Genomic DNA, 22804 nt, shown 5'->3' with positions numbered 1-22804 from the left:
CTATGAGGTTGGTCAAGGCACGACTTGACCTTGGTAAAGCCATGCTGACTGCCCCTAATAACCCTCTTATCCTTGATATGCCTTGAGATGGCACCAAGGACAAGCTGTTCCATTACTTTCCCAGGGACAGAGGTGAGGCTGACCAGTTTATAATTACCCGGGTCCTCCTTCTTGCCCTTTTTGAAAACTGGAGTGACATTTGCTTTCCTCCAGTCCTTGGGCACCTCTCCCATTTCCCAAGACTTGGGAAGTATATTGGTTTGATCTGAAAAATATATTGAGATCTACAACTGAAGGAAACTGCATGAGAGTTAGGTAGTAGTGATTCTAGGGTTTGATCAGTCATGTCTCTGTCCTGGGACAGGTTAAGTTTTCAAAGATGAAAAAAAAAAACTTACAGTAATCATTGCGCAAGCCAGTAATATGAAGCCTCACTTCCAGCTCCAGTGGTATGGAAGGCTTCATGATGGTAACAGCTCTAAATTTATTCTGGGTTTTCTCTTGGCAACCTGTATTTGAAGATTCATCATACATTAATCAGTAATGCAAAACACCACTAGTTTTTCCTCAGGCCTAAGCCTTTCACATTCTCACTATATTTGATCCTCTATGGTCTCGAGGACACCAGCAGGATCTAATTTATCTTCAGTAGGCTCAAAACACTAGAGACACTAAACTAGGTGAAAGCCACCTTTTACCACCTTTTTCAAATCTCCATGAATTTAGTCAGCTAGGATAGAGAACAGGATCCACTATATTCTGTTTAAATGGTACTACAGCTCAATATAGAATGTGGGGCTTTTTGTCGTTTTCACCTTAGTTTTCTGTCAAATGTTGTTGGTAGCAGAACATTTCACGCGATGCTCTCACTTCAAAATCCCCTCATAGAGCAATTAACGTTGTTGCTTTCTGGTGTTAGTTTCCCACCCAAAGGTCTCCCCCATCAATACCTAACCACAGGAAAAGGTTTTTAAAGCACACGCTCTTCGATCAAAGCACACTAAGCTTGTGACAACACATAACCAAGAAACAAAAGCAAGCACACATACAACGAAGCAGAAGAGTCAACCTTTGCGGTCATTGACAACATTACACTGCAAGGACTCCTCAACATCATAGAAAAAAAAAGACAGATCATTAGCACTACAAATCATTTAATGCTAACTTTTTATGTGTAAGAAACTATCTTGCTGTAACATGCAGAGAAAAAAGATGGAGATTCACACTTCTATGCTTTTCTCTGTGTTTTGGCTTCCTTTTTGAACTATTCTCCAGAGAGGAGTATTTAGAATTAATATCAAAAGTTTCATGAGCAAAAGACTGTAGACTTCTCTCTACAACTAATCACTGACAAAGTTTTTGTGCTCTGTAACTTAAAAAGGTAAAAGAACACCCTATGTGGAAGTCCAATGACAAACGGTGGAGAAGTTATTTCACACAGTCCTTCCCTACTCTGTCCTCAATATTATCCCCTGACCCAAAACTAATTTCTGGCAGACAACAAATGTTTCCCCGCCTCAGCTGCAGTACCCCTGCTCTCTCCAAATAAAGACTGAAGATGAGCAAGAAGCAGGCCACATATATTATCTTCTGTATCTAAAATTTTGTAGTTAAACAATCAAGCAGGCTTGTAGGAACAACCTTCTCAGACCTGCCCAATGGGATATGTAACACTTCATTTTAACCCTAAATAAGGTCCAATGTCACTGCAATGAGATTTCTCCATACAGAAACATCTGTATTGCTAAAATCTAGATTTTTGATTATTTTTTGAAAACTTTAGCAAACCTTTCTGAACCCAACCAAGTAAGATAATTCAGGAAAATTAAAGCACTTAATTTTAACAGCTGGATGAACAGCAACAGTTCTGAAACACTCTGAAAATGTTTCTAACATTGGTAGCTGTTATTGAGCAATGAGATATAAAGGATGAAATCATCTCTGTAACTCATTTCAGATTTCTCTTCTGAGCAATTCATCTACCCGAAATTCATACTGATCACGCTTTCAGCTCTATTCATGTACAGATACACGAATGTGCATAACAGGCCTTTTGATCAGTGAAAATTAAGCTTAATTATACCATTTTGTGTTATTTTGCCTGAGTATTATTGCAGATATCACTGACTTTTGATAGGATTTCAGCTCTCACACGCTTGTGTCACTTCTTAAATGAGACTCAGGAAGTGGTAGTCAGTACTGTCACACCAGACCACTTGATCAACGAGTAAGTGGGTGGAATAAAACCTGGTATTCCTTATACATGTATTCATTTGCAATCAATTAAAAAAACACCATGAGTAATCCCTATACTGTTGCTATTGGCTGTTCTGAAGTTAGTCTTATTTGCATGGAGAAGAAAAACAAAGGAATATATAAATCTATCACAGAACCTGCAACTTCTTCAATAGGAGATTCATAAAGAAGCTGTTTCTCACTGTTTTTACATGAGCATGAATCAGGCACTGACTGGCAAGAACCTGTCATATGCAGAAAGAGACAGATCACAAAACTAAATCACCTGTCCAAGGTAGAGCAAAACAAACTATTGGTCTGATATTTAATGAACTGCCTCATACTCCTATAACTCTAGGAATACCTGTAGTATTTCACAGGTTGGTTCCTCACATCCCACCTGTTTTCCAATCAACTGAACATTCATGCTCCCTTAAACTCATGCATTCCTAGGATATCTTTTGGAGCAAATGAAACAGTTCCCCTGCAGATGAAACCCAAGGCAGTGCTAGGGACAGTTGGCTTCAGCTACCTTTCCCTACATGTAGGAACAACAAGACCCCACTGTATCTGCATGTTTTGCACTCTCCTGTACCCAACAGTTCATATGATACATATCTTGTGCCCATTCTGCAGCACAACTCCTCGTTATTTGTAAGGTCCTGAAACTGAAAAGTCAAAATTAAATTAACGTCTCAGGGCCACCAATGTGTCAGATGGGACTCAAAGGAGAGCCAAGTAAAATACTATGGTATAACCACACTGGAAGAGGTGGAATATTATCTCTTCACAGGTGGCAGGAACTCTAGAAATAGCCCCAAGCAGTGTAGATCTCAGTCACTTTGTCTTATTCTGTAACACTTCCTAGAACAGGTAGATTCACTTGCTTTTCCAGTATAGATATAGCCTGCTGTATCTTATTTTTCAATGTGCATGAGAATATTTGCTATATTGGAACATACCTTTCCAGATGCAACTGGTATTTTCACAGACCTTCACATCACCACTTTCTGCAATGCTATATCCAACCTCCCGGACCACTGGAAGCTGAGAAGGATATTTCTGCCAATACATTGAAGTGAAAACATGACTGAATGAAGAAATCTGTTGAAAAATGTATTTAAGCACCATGGATAATAATTCCCATTAAAAGGTTCAACGTTTGTTACACAAAATCTTCAAAACAGCTGGTCTTGCAGATGAGACATCAGTGACAAATACAGAATACCAGAGTCCAAATTATGTGCTCTAACTTCAGACACCATCTTCACTTCCATAGAACACCAATTCACTGCTAGTGATCACACAAACTCTAAAAGAACTGCTTGAACAAGGCCATTTTACCAGTGGAAGAGCTCCCAGACCCAGCATATCTGCAGCTACTACCACAGGTCACTTGCTAAAATTTAGTGCCTTCTTGTCCCCTTCTGAATTGGCATGTGGACTAATTTCACCAGAATACAATGCCATGTTTTCTGCATGCAGGCAGTAAGTCTTGTTCTATGAGGGAAGATCAGTTTTGTGGTGCACACTCTTCAGGTGCATTGACTCCAGCATGAGACCTACTGGATGTCAGAGTCTTCTCTCAAACCAGGGTCCCAGAGCCTGGACTCCATGTTCCCATTCCTTAAATCAGTATTACAATATGAAACTGAAAATATATACAAAGTGCCTGAAAGGAATAAGATTTTTTGCAGTCTCATTTCTTTGGGTGTCAAATAAACAGATGATGCAGCCAAGATAAGAAAAAGGAGATCTGAATTGTTATTGGAATTTTTTTTTTAAAAAAAATTTGTTTAAGCCTTTAGCCAAGATTCAGGTAAAGACTCAGATCAGCTCACACAGGATATGAATCTCTTCACCAATCCTGAGTAATAGGCATTTCTTCAGAATGTTTACTGAAGTGAATCCTCTGATGCCAGTTGTCTGTTTAGTCTGTGATTCTTTATTTACAGACAGGCAGAAATTCAGCTGATGTTTTTACCAGTCACTCAACACTAGTATGTTCTTCCTCCAATGTCCGTGAAATCTGTCCTTTCAAGCACACTCTGTGTTATTCTTCTTCAAAATCCTGTTGCAATCATGATAAGAAATGTCTTACAAAAACATAGCTGGGACAAAAAAAAGTGTTCCTCCTCTATATATATATCCCAGATGTTCTACAGCAGGCCTTCAGCTTTGAGACATACTTTCTGTATAATTTACACAGGCAACTTGGAAGAAAGCTAATCAGATTACTTGGATCTATGTCCCTCTAAAATAAGTGGGGACATTCCTGTGGAAAACCTATTGTGTATACGAGAAAGTAATCTTTTTGCCCACAAAGAGACCACACATGCTCACTGGAACGTGAGAAGACTTTATTTTTAATATATCCCATCCCTTTATGCTACCAGGCAACACAAATTAAATAGTCATTAACTACTACTACTACTAAGACTAACAGATTTTTGTAGAGTTTTCGCTAAGCCTGACTTTCAAATGGTTTTAGGAAGACTTGGGTTTTGGTTATCTCACAATGTTATCTCAAACACCCCACATCACATTTTTAGGAAAAGGTTGTAGTTCTTGCTGTAGAACTCAGAATATCACCGAATCACAGAACGTTTGGGACTGGAAGGGACATCAAAAGATCATCTAGTCCAATCCCCCTGCCGGAGCAGGAACATCTAGATGAGGTTACACAGGAATGTGTCCACGTGGGTTTTGAATGTCTGCAGAGAAGGAGACTCTACAACCGCCCTGAGCAGCCTGTTCCAGTGTCCTGTTACCCTCACTGAGAAGAAGTTTCTTGTCAAATTTAAGTGGAACCTCTTGTGTTCCAGTTTGACCCCATTATCCCTTGTCCTACCATTAGCTGTCACCGAGAAGAGCCTGGCTCCATCCTCATGACACTCACCCTTTATATATTTGTAACCATTAATAAGGTCAGCCCTCAGTCTCCTCCAAGCTAAAGAGACCCAGCTCCCTCAGCCTTTCCTCATAAGGGAGATGCTCCACTCCATCATCTTTGTTGCCCTGTGCTGCACTCTCTCCAGTAGTCAGCCACTCCTCCCAGCTTGGTGTCATCAGCAAACTTGCTGATAGTATACTCTATTCCCTCATCCAAGTCACTGATGAATATATTGAATAACACCAGCCCCAGTACAGACCTTTGAGGCACTCCACTAGATACAGGCCTCCAACTAGACTCTGCCCCACTGATCACAACTCTCTGACTTCCTTCCTTCAGCCAGTTTGCAGTCCACCTCACTACCTGATTATCCAGACTGCAGTCCCTCAGTTTAGCTGTGAGGATGCTGTGGGGGACCGTGTTAAATGCTTTACTGAAGTCAAGGTAGACCACATCCACCACTCTGCCATCATCTATCCACCTCATTATGTCTTCATAAAAGGCTAGGAGGTTGGTATCTATATATTTTAGTTCTATATCTTAGTTCTAACTGAACTCCTGCTTGTAAATTACAATGTAATTCTAGGTAAGTCACTTTCACTGTAGATGCAAAAAACTGACACACAGCAGACTGACACATGGTCTGTACTGGGACCAGTACTGTTTAATATGTCCACTGAAGACACATACAGTGGGACTGAGTGCACCCTCAGCAAGTTTGCGGATGACACCAAGCTGAGTGGTGCAGCTGACACACCTGAGGGACAGGATGCCATCCAGAGGGACCTGGACAAGCTCAAGAAGCAGGCCCATGCAAATCTTACAAGGTTCAACAAGGTCAAGTGCCAGGTCTTACACCTCGGTCAGGGCAACTCCCAATATCAATGCAGGTTGTGGGACAAATGGACTGAGAGCAGCCCTGTGGAGAAGGACTTGAGGGTACTGGTGTGTGAAAGACTGGACATGAGCTGGCAAAGTTTGCTTGCAGCCCTGAAGGCCAATTGTGTCCTGGGCTGCATCAGAAGGAGTGTGGCCGGCAGGTCAAGGGAGGTGATTCTGCCCCTCTGCTCTGCTCTCGTGAGACTCCACCTGGAGTCCTGTGTCCAGCTCTGGAGCCCTCAGTACAGAACCTGCTGGAGACAGGCCAGAAGAGGCCACAAAAATTATCAGAAGGATGGAACACTTCTCTGATTAGGACAGTTGCGGTTGTTCAGCCTGGAAAAGAGAAGGCTCCAGTAAGACCTTATTGTGGCCTTTCAGTACTTAAAGGGGGCTTACAAGAAAGATTAGGACAGACTTTTTAGCAGAGCCCATAGCAATAGGACAAGGGGTAATGGTTTTAAACTAAAAGAGGGGAGATTCAGACTAGATATAAGCAAGACATTTTTTATAATGAGGGTGGTGAAACACTGGAACAGGTTGCCCAGAGAGGTGGTAGATGGCCTGTCATGGGAAAGAGGGCTCTGAGTAACCTGATCTAGTTGAAGATGTCCCCGCTCATTGCAGCACAGTCAGACTAGACAACCTTTAAAGGTCCCTTCCAACCCAAACCACTATATGACTCTATGACTAAGAGTGAAGACAACTACACATACTCATCTTTTAAAAAGACATTACATTTTAAGGAAGGAAGAATGTTTTACATGCATTATTTCATAGAAAGTTCTTATCTCACTAAAAAAGTTTTATTAAATTTCTCTGTGGGGTAGATTTAACTAAAACCCATTGGGCTGTGTATTTTAACAATTCTAAAATTTACAGACTCTCCAGTCAGACCATAGAGGGGGTTGGGAAGGAAGAAAGCGCTGTTGTTGAAAGGAGGATTTTCCTAACTGTTGTGCTTATTTAGAAAGGAAAATTACTGCCTCGAGGACCAGGCTTCCCAGAATGATGTAAAAGCATGCAATATCCAATGACCTTCAAGAGTATGATTATTACAAGTCATCAGTCAACAAGCCTATTAGCCCACCTGTCCTGACACTATCTCCTTTTCTTAGAAGTTGACCTTGATAATCTCAGAGAAACTTCACAATAACATTAATTAAGGATTGTAGACCACTATAAGCAAGGGGTATGCATATCTGAAGCATCCTCATTAATGTTTATGAATATATAAAGGGTGAGGGTCACGAGGATGGAGTCAGGCTCTTCTCAGTGACAACCAATGATAGGACAAGGGGTAATGGGTACAAAATGGAACACAGGAGGTTCCACTTAAATATGAGAAGAAACTTCTTCTCAGTGAGGGTGACAGAACACTGGAACAGGTTGCCCAGGAGGGTTGTGGAGTCTCCTTCTCTGGAGACATTCAAAACCCGCGTGGACACATTCCTGTGTAACCTCATCTAGATGTTCCTGCTCCGGCAGGGGGATTGGACTAGATGATCTTTCTTTCAAGGTCCCTTCCAATCCCTAACATTCTGTGATTCTTAGTCAACAATTGCAGTCAAAAAAGTAATCACGTAAAAGCAGCTATCAGTATCTTCAGTACTGGCCTTGCAGCTGGTGCAATCAAGGAAAGGAGAACACAGGAAAAAGCATGGTCACTGACTAGAAGTTTATTACTTAACATATGAACAGTCAAAATTAGATAGCACTAAAATAGAGAGGTGGTTTTGAGTGTAATGTTATGGTAATAACTTTTACTAATACAGACGAGGATCACTACACTCTCCATAAGAAGTCAATTTTCAAGAAGTTAGTGAACAGAAACAGGTGAGTGGTTGGAGCACAAGCTTATTTAAGATGTCTAAAAAGCAACAGACACTGCCTAAAAGGTAAAAAAAAAAAAAAATTGGTTGGCAGTGTCCACTAGGAAAAATTAAGGTATAAAGTGTACAGCACTAGAAAACAATACCTAAATGGGAGTGATTTGAAGTCTTTGTTTCACATGTTAGGCAGATTCCATGTGTTCTTTCATCCTTGGCTGACAATCAGACCTTTTATTGTCATGACATTAAATTTTTTTCTCAGAAAAAAAAAATCTGCTTTTTGGCAAATTTCTCATAGAACATTATTCTGTCTACATGACAAAATGAACAGCTACATCCTGAACAACCGAATAAACTATTTCGGTCACACACAGTGGTTATTAAAGCAAGTAGAAAATTGAGTCATTCATGTTTTCATGCATATTTTATTACAATATACATTTTCCCTCAGAAGTAACACATGTATCTTGAGGGCCTCATTACTTTGGTTTCCATTTCAGTTTGCAGGACAACAGCCTGGAGGAAGGGGAGAGAAGCCGAATCAAATGACAAAGTAGTTGCTCCTGACATATCTTAAACTAGACCTCCTCTTGTTACTGTTCTCCATGTCAATAAGGTAATATCCACATAACAGATTCCAAGCCAAAGATAAAGTAAACAAAAAAAAAGAAATCAGGAAAGTAAATATCCTACCTGTCTATCTGCATGTTGCACTACTCACCCATCTCTTTTTCATTTCAGCTCTTCTGTTTTTCCTGCCTTCCAAGCCTGCTGCAGCATGACTGCTATGTAGAGTCGCAACAGTTTTTGCGACAGAGAGTTTCTTAGGCACCTGAGGTGTCACTGGAAAAACAATTTCAACTGAAACAATACCTTTAAAAACCATACACAGGAATATTTGTCAAGTACTTTTCAGAATAACACTCATTTCATAGTAGTAGTACTCTGAAAGCCGATCTGACACACTAAGTGGGACAACGCAAATCCTGACATTGAAACCAGTCAACTTTCTTTCCTTTTGTCAGTGAAGAGGCATTTTTACAGCACTATTCATCTTATCCTCTACAAGATGTCTAAAAAAGGTCAGGTTGATCATCCCTTTTACAAAGAGTGCCTGCTTACTACTACAGCCCATATCCAGACTTAGATTACTGACTGGTTACACAGGATCCTACCCCATAATAAATCAATATCTGATTTTCTCCAGAACTATACAGACTTTCACCACTGCTAGTAGAAACAGCATGCAGGATCTTCTGGTCTAGAAACTGAAGGAGGGAAGACTCCACTTTGGTTTAGAACCCAAGCTTCCTAGAGCTGGGCATGTATTATTGAACAGCTCTGGTATTCTGCTCAGCAAAAGACACGATTGCTCTTCCTGATCAATAGCCACAGCATCATAGGAACACATCCTAAACACTAAACAGCGTATTTTATTTGCTTGCTAAAGATTTCAATTATTAAACAAGAAATCAGTCTTGTTTAGTTTCTTAGATCTCCCAGGAAGCTCTTCTTGTACATGTATATTCTTGTAAACCCTTCCCCATTTCCCCGTAGTATAGCACTGCTGGAAGTAGGAGACAGTGAGTTCAAAGGCTCATTTAACCCTCCCTCAGATCCCTCTGTTGTTGACAAACAGCCTCCCCTAGAGTCAGTTCTTCTACAGACCAAGTCAGAGTCCCGAAAGTTTGAACTGTGCTCTGAAAGGCCCTTAGATAAGCCTTTCCCTAAGGTGAGTTAAGTTTGACTGTCTCTCGGCCACTGTCCCTTTGTCAATACCCGACACTTTATGCATTGGAGGAGAGACAATAACACAGGGAAAGCTTCTCCCTCAGTGAGCATACACTATACCACATCCAGGCATGCAAACTGGTCCAAGTTCTGCAGTTACAGCTAGGTCTGCAGTAGCTGTGTATAAGTCAAAGGTGAAACAGAAGGAAGGGAGACAGAGAGGTATGAATCTTCCTACTCTCCTGCCAGTTATTGCTAACTATTCCAGATACGAAGGTGCAGCTGCACACCCTGTGCACTGTTACAGCCCAGTGCAACTTAAATCCAGACCAATACAGCCTCACCATAGAGGAAAAAAGATTGGTCTGCACCAGACACGGCTTAGCTGGGGATGAGACTTTTCCTCTTTTTTCCTTTCACCCCCACCTTGATGTCAGCTGTCTGTAGGACCTGCTGTCCTAGGCTGTTTGCACACTGGTGATAGAGACCTTTGGCCCAGCTTTCCTCCCATGACAGCCATGTGCTCCTGCTCAGAGGACACTGGCCCTGAGCTTGCTCTGCCTGTGAAAGCCTGCACAGACTGCTGCTATGCCCAGAGTCCCTCACAACCAAGGCACAGGGAGACACAAACTACACCTTACATTAACTCCCTGTTCCAGGTTATCCCCTAAGTCCCTGATCCCTGAATGAGGCCATTCCCTCGCATCCAGTCTGACCTGGAGCCTTCCCAGGTGTGCTGATACGTAGGGGCCCTCCGGCGGGACAGAGATGGGTCAGGCAGCAGGCTCTGCGCTGCTCCCTCGCACCTCCTCTCCTGTGCGGCTGCTGCCATCTTGTGACAACAGGGCTGCTCGCCACCGCAGCCCTGGCCGCCAGCTTCCTCTTAATGGAATTCTTAAACCTGGAGTACGTGGTCCTTTCTGAGTCTGCGACCTGCACAAGTGAAAGCAGACAAAATACCTCAGTTAGTCATGACTTAATATCAATCTGTTCCTTCACGCTGTTTCGAGTTTTCCCCTGCCACGCCACACAGGCTCAGCCCAGCTCAGAGCAGCAGGCCATGGAAATGCGTGTTGGGCTGAGATGGCTCCAGCAGTCAGTCATCTGGGTGGAGAAAGCGTGAGACAAAAAAAAAAAAAAACCCACACAGAAAGAAACAAATGTCCCCTGAATCAACTGTCTCACAAAAGGCCTGTGGCCGAGAAGAAAACTAAATTTGTATCATTCATGCAGTAGGCTACAGCACCAGCCTTTGAAAGACCCAAAGCATCTTCAGACACTTCATGCAGTACCCTGGGTCTGGTGTTTCCTGAGAGATGGGCATTTGGGCAAACCCACGTATCTGCTGTCTGGAGTCAGGCTGGTTTGCTGATCTTCACCCAAAGAACTTAGCTCACTTCTGATTCCTGAATCTTCTCACCACTGCTGTGGCTTGTTCATCTTATTATTTCATATGTTATCTTACACTTTTTAACATATTAAGATATGGTAAATAAAGATTAAATGACAGTTGTATATTTCCTACCTTCAAATTCATTCACAGAGCAATTTGTGTCAGAAAAAAATAAAACATAACAACGTATCAAAATTTGAAATGTAAGAGCCTAGATAATATTGAACACAAGATTTTGTTTTCCAGACAGTTTTAAAGCAATGTTTTAAGGAAAACAGTGAAAGTAACAACAGTAAGGAAGCACATTTAGCATAACAGGTTTCCAGATCATTATTAGGTACTCTGGTTAATAAATATAATAGATTATATCTTGTAATTTTTGTTTATCTCTGAAATAATATTAGACAAAAGTTCCAAGCTGTTGAGATGTAACTTAGACACCAATATTTTGCATGGATTTTCTGAAATCAAACACATTTAACATTATTTCCCAAGCATCTCCTTGTTACGTAGAACTGCGTAAGTCTTGTGAAACAAAATGAACATGGACCTTAGCTATTAGAGAACATAACATAAATGTCTGAACATACCACTCTGATATTGCACAATCAAGGATCTTTGAAGTGATATCAAAGTCAATGAAAAGCAATAGGCCCCCAGATTCCAGGTTTCACCTTCAGAAAGTCCCATTCTATTTCCATCCTTTAAAACATAGCCTCTGAGTGCAGCTAAAAATCGGAGTGATAAAAAAAATAACTCAGATAGAAATCACTCTTCAATGATGGTTTGAACTGGGAGAAAAAGTCAGCAGAGACATACAAAGCAACACAGGCCAAAAGACTGTAGCTCAGAAAAGCCAAAAAACAGAAATGGTGAGGAAAACAAAACAAAATCCTGACAGCTGAGTTGAAGAGAGGGAATCGCAAATGGACATACAGAAAGAGGGAATAACTAAGCAGGGGAAGACAGGAAAAAAAAAAAAAAATGTTGGTTTTTCCATAACTGAGTAGTAACCAGTACATGTTGATGTGTCTTCATAAACTAAGACCAACAGTCAAACATATTTAAAATATAAAACAATAACATTACAACACCAGGTGTGTGTGGCTCTAAAGTACCGAGTGTCTTTTACAGTTGCTTCAGCAAACCACCACTGGAGCTGACTGGCTTAGACCAGCTAACTCATTCTTCTCTCCTGCAGATATTCCATCTTCTCTCAGCACAGCTAGTTGCCTGTTAGCCAGCAGCAAGAGAAATACCAACCTATTTTCCATCATCAGCCATCCTTTCCATTACAAAGCAAACACTTCCTTTTTTTCCCTTATACCATCCTATAAACAAGCAGTTTTTCTCTGCCTCATATGCTGTAAAAGAGTTTAACAAAGCAAACTGCCTGTGATCACACAGCAGCTGACGAGATGCAGGACAGGGGCTGTAAACAGGGTGGCTCCTGCCATATTGCTCTCCTTCCACCTGAACAGCTGGCCCAAAACTGCTTCCCCAGGTCAGTCTGACAGCACAGGTACCTGCTGCTAAACAGCCCTGCCAGGGACAGGCAAGGGGCCCCAGGGATGTGCGAGAGCTGCCCTACAGACACACACAAGCAGCCCCTCTCAAGGTAGCATGCTAATACAGGGTACCCCACACAGCTCAGTTAAACAGAGCAATCACCATCCTTAGGTAATGGGAACACGTGTCATTCATCCCTTCCTTTTTCACAGACTGAGAGATTTCTGTACTTTACCCAAGAGCTCTGAAGCCCAGCAAAGGCACTATGAAATGAAACAGCCAGTCCCACAACTGGGACAAAACGAGCAGCTTTTTCTTTCCAGTCCAAGCTGGGAGTTTCATATTTCAGCTCCTCCTTCACATTCCAGGCCTGCCCAGGCTTCCTTCCAAAGGTTTTGAAAATGGAGACTCTCACAACTACTTATCCTGTGAAATATTCAGTGCCCAAAGCCCGGGTCTTTGTTGTCTTTCTGTCGATGGTTTTGTGTACTGCCATTCTCTGCCTGCTACAACTCAGATTTTTTAAACCTAAAATCAAAGATTTTTATTCTTTCGAAGTCAAGGATTCACGAGGAAGGATCATTTCCTTGGAGAAGTACAGAGGGAAAGTAAGTTACAACTTTATTATCTCTTTGTCTTGAATCTTTACTGAAAGACAGGCTTCCATTTGTAGGTTAATGAAAAGTTTGATTATAGAAATTTTCAGCAGATTTGTGCTAAATTCTTGTTCTTCAAAAAGCAAGCTGGAGAAGAATTTATTTTATCTAGGCCTGCTCCAGGAATTCACTATTGGAGCTAATAAATCAAGAAAAATGTTCTTTTGTATTCTTTGCTATAAATCAATGTAGCCTAACAATGGCATATGTGCATTTTATTCTTAAGAATGGTAGCATGTTATGCTGAATTCCAGAAGTTGATGTAATAAATAAGATTTTAGTGCCTGTCCTAAATATCTTTTTACATGCTTATATTTAAACAAAGCTGTAAGTTTAAGTTTATCCATTTACTGGATTTTCAAAACAAGATGTCTGAAAGTAAATATCTTCAGCTGCTATCATTCTTATCCACTTAATGAAATTATGATCAGAAAGATTAAATTCAGCCTTCAGGCAAGAATGAGTGTGGTAGTCGGATACGCCATTTTAAGACAGAATTGTAATCTCTATGCCATCTGTAGGGTTTTTTTCTTACTATTCTTACTTATGTTTCTCTGAAGGCGACTTTGGTTGTAAACGTGGCCAGTTACTGCCAACACACAGACAAAAACTACATTGCGCTGCAAGAGCTACACAGAGAGTTTGGTCCCTCCCACTTCACTGTGCTGGCTTTTCCCTGCAACCAGTTCGGAGAATCAGAGCCCCACTCAAGCCAGGAAATAGAATCTTTTGCCAAAGGAAACTATGGAGTAACCTTCCCTATTTTCCACAAAATCAAGATCCTAGGATCAGAAGCAGAGCCTGCCTTTAGATTTCTAATAGGTAACTATTTTTTAACTATTTCCTTTTATATATTGAGCTGCCTATAACCATGGCATTTTCCCTAGGTTCCAGCTGAGTTAGTTTGTCAGGCCTCACCTGAGACAATATCATAGTCTTCATAATCTATAGAGAGAAAGAGGCACTCTTAGCATACAATTCACCTCATTTCAATGTGGACACCAAAATATGGTCGGAAGAGCTGTATCCGGAAAGCACCCATTTCTTTCCAATGATTATAAAAACAGCCTACTGTGACCAGCCCAGCTGGCAATATCTGTTTTGTGGGCATATAAACTTGAGTGCAAAGATTCACACCCGCAAAACCCCATTTCAAATTTTGTATGTTGGAAAGCAGCTATTCTTATGGAAGAAATGTAACTATAGGTATCTTAATATTACTGAAAGATTTTACATAAACGTGCTGACGAGAAGATTCCTTTTGAGCTATCATGTGTCCACCAATATGTAAACTGTATTGTAAATCAGAATTATATATACTGTAGTTCCATATAAGCAGTGATTTGCATTAATTTGTCTTGTGAACTTCAGGGCCCAGCCTTCAAATACTCCTGTTACAGTAAGCATTTACTGACTTAGAGCCTCATACTCTCACAAGCAAAATGAAACCCACTTCAGTTGACCAAAGAGCCCACAGACCCAAAGCCAACTTAAAAAGCCTCTCTGAATTCTCCAGGGCTTTGCCAGGTCTTTGACTTGACATACATCATACTAAACACTTCTATATGAAAGAAAAGATAATGGGAACTTAAACGTTCTTTGTCACATTATTTTAACTAGAAAATTAGGTAGGAGAATGCCCAAATCTGCATTCCATCTTCATGCCCCAAGACAGGATCACAGCTACCCAAAGAAGTGCTACATATGCTTCTCCAGACTGTTAGAGCCACAATAAGAGAAATTCTAAAACTTCCCTGTCTCCTCTAGTTCTTTACAGCTCCTTTTGTCAGAAAGCTATTTCAACGTCTAAATTAAACCTTTCTTACACCACTTAGGCCTACTGCTTCTTGACATATTCTCTGTGATACCTCTTGTGTACTTGAAACGTATTATCATTTAAGTGGTCACAGTTGTCACCATAATTGTGTTTCTTCCTGCCTCTCCTTAGGCACGTCACTAAAGGTAAAGCCTCCTTGGTCTGAGTTGCCCGATATCCAGTGGAATTACCGAATGCACTCTGGAGGTGCTTCTCAGTTAATTGTAGAGCAATCACTGCAGTCAGTACCTGATGTTAATACCTATATAGAAACAGAACTGCCATACTCAGTCAGTTCTTGTTTGACATGCTTTTCACCCACAAGAAGGAAAATATCCTCTGGTACTTAAATACTTTAAAGTAAGGACTTTCTTTCCTGCTGTTTCACCTGAAATCACTGTGCATTCCTCAATTACAGAAGCACCTGTTTTCTTTTTGTAGCTGTCTTGACAATAGTTGAACACCTTTATGCTGCATTCCCTTGTGACCACAACTGCTAGCTACCATTTGTCCAGCACTGTCAGATAGTCTAGTGCAAAAAATAATCCACTGGCAGCATAAACATGGTGCCATGGCCTTTACACAACTGCTTCTTCTTGCTTTCATAGCAGCAAAGCACCTTGTTGGGCCAGTGCAAGGGTCATGGCCTCACCTTTCCTAAAACAATGTCCAGCTTCCTATGTTTTTGTATAAATTATTCATAGGCATTAATGAATACTGGAAGAATATTCAGAGATGGTGTTAGGTTACTTTGAGACTGATACTACATAAAACAAAAACTCGAAGATATAATTACTAGCTGGGCCAGAGCCTCCATGACATGAGTTTTACTGCACCTGTTTGCTTGCCATGGTGTCCCCTTACAGTCCTGACATTCCAAATATAGTCCAGTGCACTGCTTCTAAGAATCATTGTAGGGTTCAGCACTGTTCCCCACTGGACATCTGTTCCCCAGTTAAAAATCTCCTAGAGTTTTCTTCTAGTTCTTCCCTTGAAAAGAGTTTTCCCTCAAAGCTTGTGAGGCTCTTGAAGGACAAAACCAGAGTCAGGGAACTGTTTCTGCCTCCTCTAGGAGCCACAGTTTCCTGATAGCTCCTTGATCGCAGAAATTGTCTTGCCAGGTATTCATGATAGCACAGGTACCAGTAAGGTTTTGCCTCATGGGATGAAAGGAGCTGAATTAAGCCATCATCAGTATGTCCTCCTGCTCCCATTTCACTTCCTCTAAACCAAGATAAAACTGGGGATTCCCCAAATGATTATGTAGCCTTCATATCCTCCTGCCTAGGAAGCAGAGTGTAGTAAAATTAGGAATGCTTAAAAAGTTTCACAAGAAAGGAAGAGCATTATTCACTTCCCACTTTTCAGATCATTAACACCGACCAGTAAATCCATTCCCAGACTACTAGGAAAGAACAAGGTGGGATTACTTCAACACAAATAGCTGAAGAATCACTGCAGGGTAATGAAACAATTACAAGTCTAAGTCACTAAAATGATCTGATGGAATTCTTACAGATTCATCAAAGAAAGAGCCTCGATGGAATTTCTGGAAGTACCTTGTCAACCCTGAGGGTAAAGTTGTGAAATTCTGGAGACCAGAAGAGCCCATAGAAAGTATCAAGCCAGAAGTAGCATCATTAATCAGACAGATTATCATGAAAAAAAGAGAAGACCTCTAAAAAAGCGATTCCCACTGTGAATTCATTTAACAGCATGGGTGCACAACTTCACTACATTCCTGGGAAATGCTGCTAGAAGCTAAACCATCAGGTGAATTTACTTCTCTTTAGTGTTAGTCTTTTCAACCACAGTATGTCAGTTAATGTTGGATTGGCTCCTGCAACAGCCTTGAGAACTGCTGAGGTTACTGAACATGGCAAGGCACTCAGTACTTTGCATGAATGGACCTTCAATTTGCATAAAGTTTCTGAATGTTTCTTTAAATGCTGACAATAGCTAATTACAATTGTCACCAGGAGAAGAGCTAAGAAGGGGATTGGATGATAAATTACTCAGTATTTGCACCAAAGAGTTTTGCTTCCCATCTACCAATAACAAAGAGGTTTTGATAATCCAGTAACACATAACTGCCCTTACTGAAAGACATGGCGCCCAGAGGCATCATGCCAGGTTTTTAAGAGACAAATGTAACTGAACATACCAGCTTTGCAATGTCTTCTCAAGGAAGATTACTGAAATGCAAAGCTGTCACCTTAGTTGTAAAAAACTGTACATAGAAAATAAAGATGTTTATTATTAAAAGAAGCAGCACAAAAATATTTCCTTGCCTGCTTTGTATTTTGATTCATTTTACATTTCACCTTTACTGCAACACCTTTGCCCTTGTACATACATTTGCACTGCAGCACAGTGCCTCAGCTGTGAGCTCTAGTGGATTACCAGCCTTCTGACCCAGGCAAAGGAAGGGCCTGTGTGAATATACATGGTTACTTACAGCAGGATTCAGGGGGCAGTAAAAGTCAACAGCCTGGTACTGTCACACACATCTTTTTAAGACAATGCTCCCCAGCCATCTGCTTCACATCTCTAGAATAAAACAGCAGTCTTCAAGCAGAGGTAGAACAAGAGGGTGACCTCTTATCTTGCAATCTCACCAGTCCAGCATTAACTCCAAACTCACTTCTACTTCAGCTCCTGCTGTTCTGTTTCCAACTGCCAAGTGTTTTGATTTGTCTGTTTTAGAAAGGAAGACAGTAAATTGGAATAAGGAACCTCATTCCAGCTGTTTAAGTCTTAAAGGAGAGCTGAGATAACAGAAACAACGGAAAGCAGTGTCTCAGAAGAGTTTTCTATATCAGAAAGGACTGGCAGCATTAGTGCTGTTCTCCTGTAAGACTAAAAGTGACTGAAAGTAAGAGAAGGGCATCAAAATGTTTTCCAAGAATGATGGCCACTTAACTGTATTTAAAAGGTGAGAAATTCAAATGCAATTTTTAAAAGTATTTTTTCTATTCATTTACTGAATTAATTGAGAATTTAAAAAAAAAAAAAACAAAAGGATAAGGACATAATAATATTTAAAAAGAAAAGCTCGATGTGGAGGATCACACAAAATCACCCTCAATAATGACAACCATCATTTTGGAAGGGAAGTCAAACCTTATGCATTACAAATACAGCCACTTTCAGAGGTCAGTTAAGGTCTACATAAGGATCTCGTTAGTTCAAATGTGCCTACTGCTGAGATTCTAGACCAATCTCTGAGCTGTTTGCCATTAGCCAAATCCATCAAAACAGCAAAAAAGATAATTCAGATATGGATCTTCTCCCCTCACTGGGAGCAGTCTAGATCCCATGGAACTAAGGGGCAGGATGCAATGTTTTTCCCATAAATGGTTGATGATACTTTTACTTGAAAATGTATGACTAAAACATGCATTTCCACTCATGTGCACTGCTATAGCTACCTGTGTTTCATATCACTGAATAAAAAAAGAGGTGGATATAAAGAAATGTTTGGTGCTGTTCATGGCACTCCTGAAAAAAATCTGGTTTAGTCCTGATAGTGCCTGACAGTTATTCAGCACATCAGAAATTCCACTTAAGTTCTTTAAGCACCCTATGAAAGGTCAACAGTGTAGTATCATTTTCTAGTTTGGAAGGGATCAGTAGGGAAGAGAGTGTGCACACCTTGCTTGTGATTCACTCATTAAAGCTCATCTTCTGCTTTTCAAAGGATATACTAATCTTAAATAACTCATTGCCAGCATTAAAGTTAAATTTCCTGTTCTTTAGAAATAGCATGGAATATTAGCAAATGAGTGGACACAATTATTTAACTCACTCCTTCCTGAATTACTTTTACTTCAGATTCCTAGAAAAAGGTTTTGCTTGAGAAAACAGTCACCGAATTTCTTTCACTGTTTGGTCACAATCTGCTATGGCCATCTTATGTGGAAATGTGAATATCGGTACCATCTAGTCCTGAATCAAAACAGAGATTATGTTTTCAAAGTTTACTGTCAATTAGCATCCCTCCAAAAACTCAGTATGCTTGTATTACTTATTCACCATGAGACATAATAGCTCTTCCAGTGTAATACTCAGGGCAGATCACTGACAAACTAATTATTTATTTCGTAAAACCAAGTTACCAGTAACACAGGGTAAAAACAAAGCTTCATTAACTATCAAATCTACACAGATTTGGAAAGGTGAATAAATAAAATGAAAGTTAAAACAGTTATACAAGCATACATTTACCTACAATCAAAAGCCAACAAAGTAATATGAATACATATTTGTATAATTATCCACTTACAGTTCATGGAGCATATAAAAAAGTCCTAAACTACAAATGCTATAAACAGATTTAAACCTCTTTACTGGATTCTTAAATAATCCTACCAGTTTAAGATAAAACTGCTCTCTGAAGAAGGTTAACAGTTCAGTCTGTCTTCAACACCATTTGAGCATAACCTGTTACATCTTTCTTCCTAACATTTCCTTCACTCCTATCTCATGCTCCCCTCAGTCATCAGGTCTGATTTATCATAATTGTCTCGAACACATATGATTTGCCAGCTCCTCTTCCAAAAAAATTGCCTGGGAATGCAAATATTCTAAATCCATTTCAGTCACCGGTTGGACATGTCCCAGTTAATTTAAGTATTATCAGAAAGCACTTATTTGTTGAGCTCACACTTCAGTGCCCCAGCAAACACTTGCGATGTAAAAGAAACACATTCACATAGGGCCCAAACCTGAAACTCCTACTTAGTACTTAAATAATTTAATAAATTCTTTAGAAACCAGTTGGATTAGCTATCTAAGTGTATCAAATACAGTTACACTTACTTTTATACCCTACATTCACTCCGTTTGCATAACCTAGCACAGCTCCTTTCAGTCAGGGGAGCTGGGCAGGAGCTGGGCACACGCTTGGCCCATAGCAGCTAAGGAGGTATTTATAATAACAGTGTCTATACTCTTGTCTCAACAGTGATGTGTTGATGTGGCAGTGTAGTCAGTTGCTGGTGTATGAAGAACAGCTAACTAACAATACACTGCCTCATCACCACACACAGCACAAGGATCACCCTAATTCTGCATGCCTTCACAAATGCTGATGCCTTTTCTCTTCCTAGGAGACCTTCACTTTGCAATGCACATATAGCAGCACCCAGATAAAGCATGTAATAACAGGGAGTTTCACGTGCTGTAATTGCCTGAGGTGCCAGGATGAGGACAGAGGTAACACTCTGTTGCCTGTGGCAATGTCTGATAGAAGCTTGCAGTGTAACATGAATCAAAAGGATCAGTGTGCTTCTAGCCTTTATTCTTCTGAAGTATATTATGTCCTCTTCAAACCGTGTTTGTAATTGGTGAGGCTATGTGCACTTGTTTCAACGTATTGCTGTTCACAAGTTAAGTTATTCGGAGAAGCAAGGGGAGAAGAAAAACTCTAAAGTTGACTTCTCTTTTTATAGAATGGAAGAAAAATTATTTTTCAGATATAGCATTCAGGCAGTTAGTGAAAGTGCCCTTTAGTCTTTCCAGCTTCTAATTACTCAGTAAAAAAAAACAAAACAAAACAAAACAAAACACACACACTTGCATTTTGCTAAATGCTTATAAAAAATTTAAAACACAAAATTTAAAACTCATCTGAAGTTTTTAACATCACTTCTTTTGCTTTAAGAAAACTTCTAGAGCTTAAAATTGTTTGAATTATTTACCTGTTTCAAGTATTTATAAATTTCTGCTTCCTTTGTATTGAAAAAGCAGGTGAAAACCAGAGTCTGAATCAACTAAAATTTCTCACAAGTCTTTGGATAACGGTAGATAATGGAAATACAAGCTACTGCTACAATACCAAAAATGAGCCTGTCAAATATAAGCAATAATCAGGTGGACCCAAAAGATTCCTTATACAGAAGTAGTAGCTGTCCACTTCGATGATCAAGGTATGTGGAAAAGGATAGCAACTGCATGTTAGCTGATGTCAGAATTTCAACCAGCTAACATACACTGCCATCCCATCACACACAGATGCACCACCTGCACTCCTGGAAATTAGAACCCTTGCACTTTGCACAGGAACCACCTCTAAACAGCAGTGAGCCAGCCCTGCAGCAGGTGGCAGTGGAGAAGTGACTGCTCCATCCAGATACAGTAGCCAGCTAGCAGTACACTGCCTACCAGACACAGACTTCAGGCAGAGCAAGATGTCTCAAGAAATAACATACCTGGAAACATATCTTATTTTCTACCTAAATTCAGCATTGCTCACCTTTTTTGAGGTTAAAGTTATATGTATGTATATGTTCAAGTACTAAATACTGTCATGAAATAAACAGCACAGATAAGTTTCTCATTCAGTAAGACCTGAATTATAGTATAAAACCTATGTGGAGAATGACTAGAATTAGATCCCAGACTGTGCAAAAGGAACTGGATGGTTTTGCAAACAATTTCTTGCCTTAGTTGTATGAGCACGAGTATAGTATGTTGTCTCCACAACTTAATTAGCATCATACACATTTACTTCAGTCTTTTCTCCCTTGGGCATCCATTTATGGTCCCTGGTGGAACCTTGACCCTAGCCCAGATGAGCCCAGAGTCTAACTCAGTATAGTCAATTTTAAGTTATTTTGAAATTAGAATTAACATTGGTTACTCCATAGTGCAACTTAACTTGAGGTGATGAGACACAGTGCACCTCAACTTAAGTCACGTAATGGAGGACACATAAAGATCCCAAGATTCAAGTTTATGGATTTAGGCTGGATGGAGGTAAAACTTTACCTACAACATCCATTTTGATAGAAAGCCCTTTAAAGTCATGCTGGAAAGTAGCCACCACCTTAGACATTGTGTATAAAAGTCTATTAATACCAAATTCAAAGCCTTCCCTTTGCTTTTTAAAAAAATGGTTTTAAATCACTCTAAATAAATCTCAGCTCCATACAAAACACAAAACCATTTATACTTGCCTGAGTGCTGCTGTTATCAGCCACAGAAAAGCATTCGCTAATTGACTTCTGCTTGTTCTACAGCAAGAGGAGGCCACCTGAGTTTTCCACGATGCTTTTGAATGAAACAATATGGAGCACAGCTAGCAGCTGTTGACACATCAGACACAACAGCCAGCTAACATGCACTGCCAGGCCGTTACATTCTCTTGAGTTTTGGCCATTTGTTGCCCCTCATCACCACCCTCCTAAAGTCTCTTCTCGTGGATCCCAGTCAGTGCTCACTTCAACAACACGGCTTTTCCCATGGGGTCACTTACATAAAATATTTATGTTGGAGTGACATTCTCAGCATGCTGGTGGCTACATTTCTGTACTGTTACTATATGTAAGGGCCCATTGCTCATCTCCCGCTTCGGTATTTTCAGTGTGGTCAATTCCTTTTATGCTTTCACCTCCCACTCCAGCAGTTTGCATATTGCAGTCTCACCAGTTTTTGTGATTTACATCAGCTGCCTTGTATTTTGCCTCTTACTGGCAAGCATATTGTTTGTGATTAATAGGTCTTCCACCTATGTTCCTACTATACACGAGTTCTTTGTTGCTCCTTTTGTCTTTACCAGCTTCTAAATGTGGACAAGTCAGCTTGCATTGACCGTAAAAAGGCAGCTCTGTAAATCCATACAACCCCTTCAGTCAGATCAAGTACCTTTTGGTTTTAAACAGCAAGTAGTCCCTCTAGTGCTGAAGGAGAGAAGCTCACAGGTGCTTTTGATTCCTCCCCTCAACAGATGCCATTTCACCATAATCTCTGTTTTTCTGACTTCTCACATGCTGCAGTTAAGGAAGTGTGGTAAGGATTAATAGGGGAAAAAAAAAAAAATCCCCCAAATAAGTGATTTTTGACAGTCTCTTCCTCTCC

At 40.3% G+C, this 22804-nt stretch overlaps 2 protein-coding genes across 8 annotated transcripts in view; one reads left to right on the top strand and one right to left on the bottom strand.

Moving 5' to 3' along the window:
* CDC20B (cell division cycle 20B) overlaps positions 1 to 22804 on the bottom strand; it is a 40326-nt gene that overhangs the window by 16900 nt on the left and 622 nt on the right. For all 5 annotated transcript variants that reach the window (XM_071801852.1, XM_071801851.1, XM_065860922.2 and 2 more), the window contains exons 3-6: positions 10287 to 10503; positions 8561 to 8682; positions 3198 to 3297; positions 399 to 509 (exon numbers count right to left, since the gene is read on the bottom strand). In XM_071801852.1, coding sequence (XP_071657953.1) covers positions 399 to 509; positions 3198 to 3297; positions 8561 to 8682; positions 10287 to 10503 — 550 coding nt within the window. The remainder of the gene's footprint in view (positions 1 to 398; positions 510 to 3197; positions 3298 to 8560; positions 8683 to 10286; positions 10504 to 22804) is intronic.
* GPX8 (glutathione peroxidase 8 (putative)) lies at positions 12729 to 21292 on the top strand. 3 transcript variants are annotated; one of them, XR_011736372.1, is made up of 4 exons: positions 12823 to 13080; positions 13689 to 13950; positions 16463 to 16717; positions 17651 to 21292. XR_011736372.1 is itself a non-coding variant. In XM_065860865.2 (3 exons), the coding sequence occupies exons 1-3, from the start codon at positions 12874 to 12876 to the stop codon at positions 16624 to 16626; spliced, it is 633 nt and encodes a 210-aa protein (XP_065716937.1). In that variant the 5' UTR covers positions 12823 to 12873; the 3' UTR covers positions 16627 to 17226. The 3 variants fall into 3 exon arrangements, 2 of the variants coding, with proteins under 2 accessions (XP_065716938.1, XP_065716937.1); XM_065860865.2 differs by lacking the exon at positions 17651 to 21292 and having other exon boundaries at positions 16463 to 17226; XM_065860866.2 differs by lacking the exons at positions 13689 to 13950; positions 17651 to 21292 and having other exon boundaries at positions 12729 to 13080; positions 16463 to 17226.

The sequence above is a fragment of the Patagioenas fasciata genome, chromosome Z, assembly GCF_037038585.1.
Source record: "Patagioenas fasciata isolate bPatFas1 chromosome Z, bPatFas1.hap1, whole genome shotgun sequence".
Taxonomy (NCBI): domain Eukaryota; kingdom Metazoa; phylum Chordata; class Aves; order Columbiformes; family Columbidae; genus Patagioenas; species Patagioenas fasciata.
This window is presented reverse-complemented; position numbering and strand designations above follow the sequence as displayed.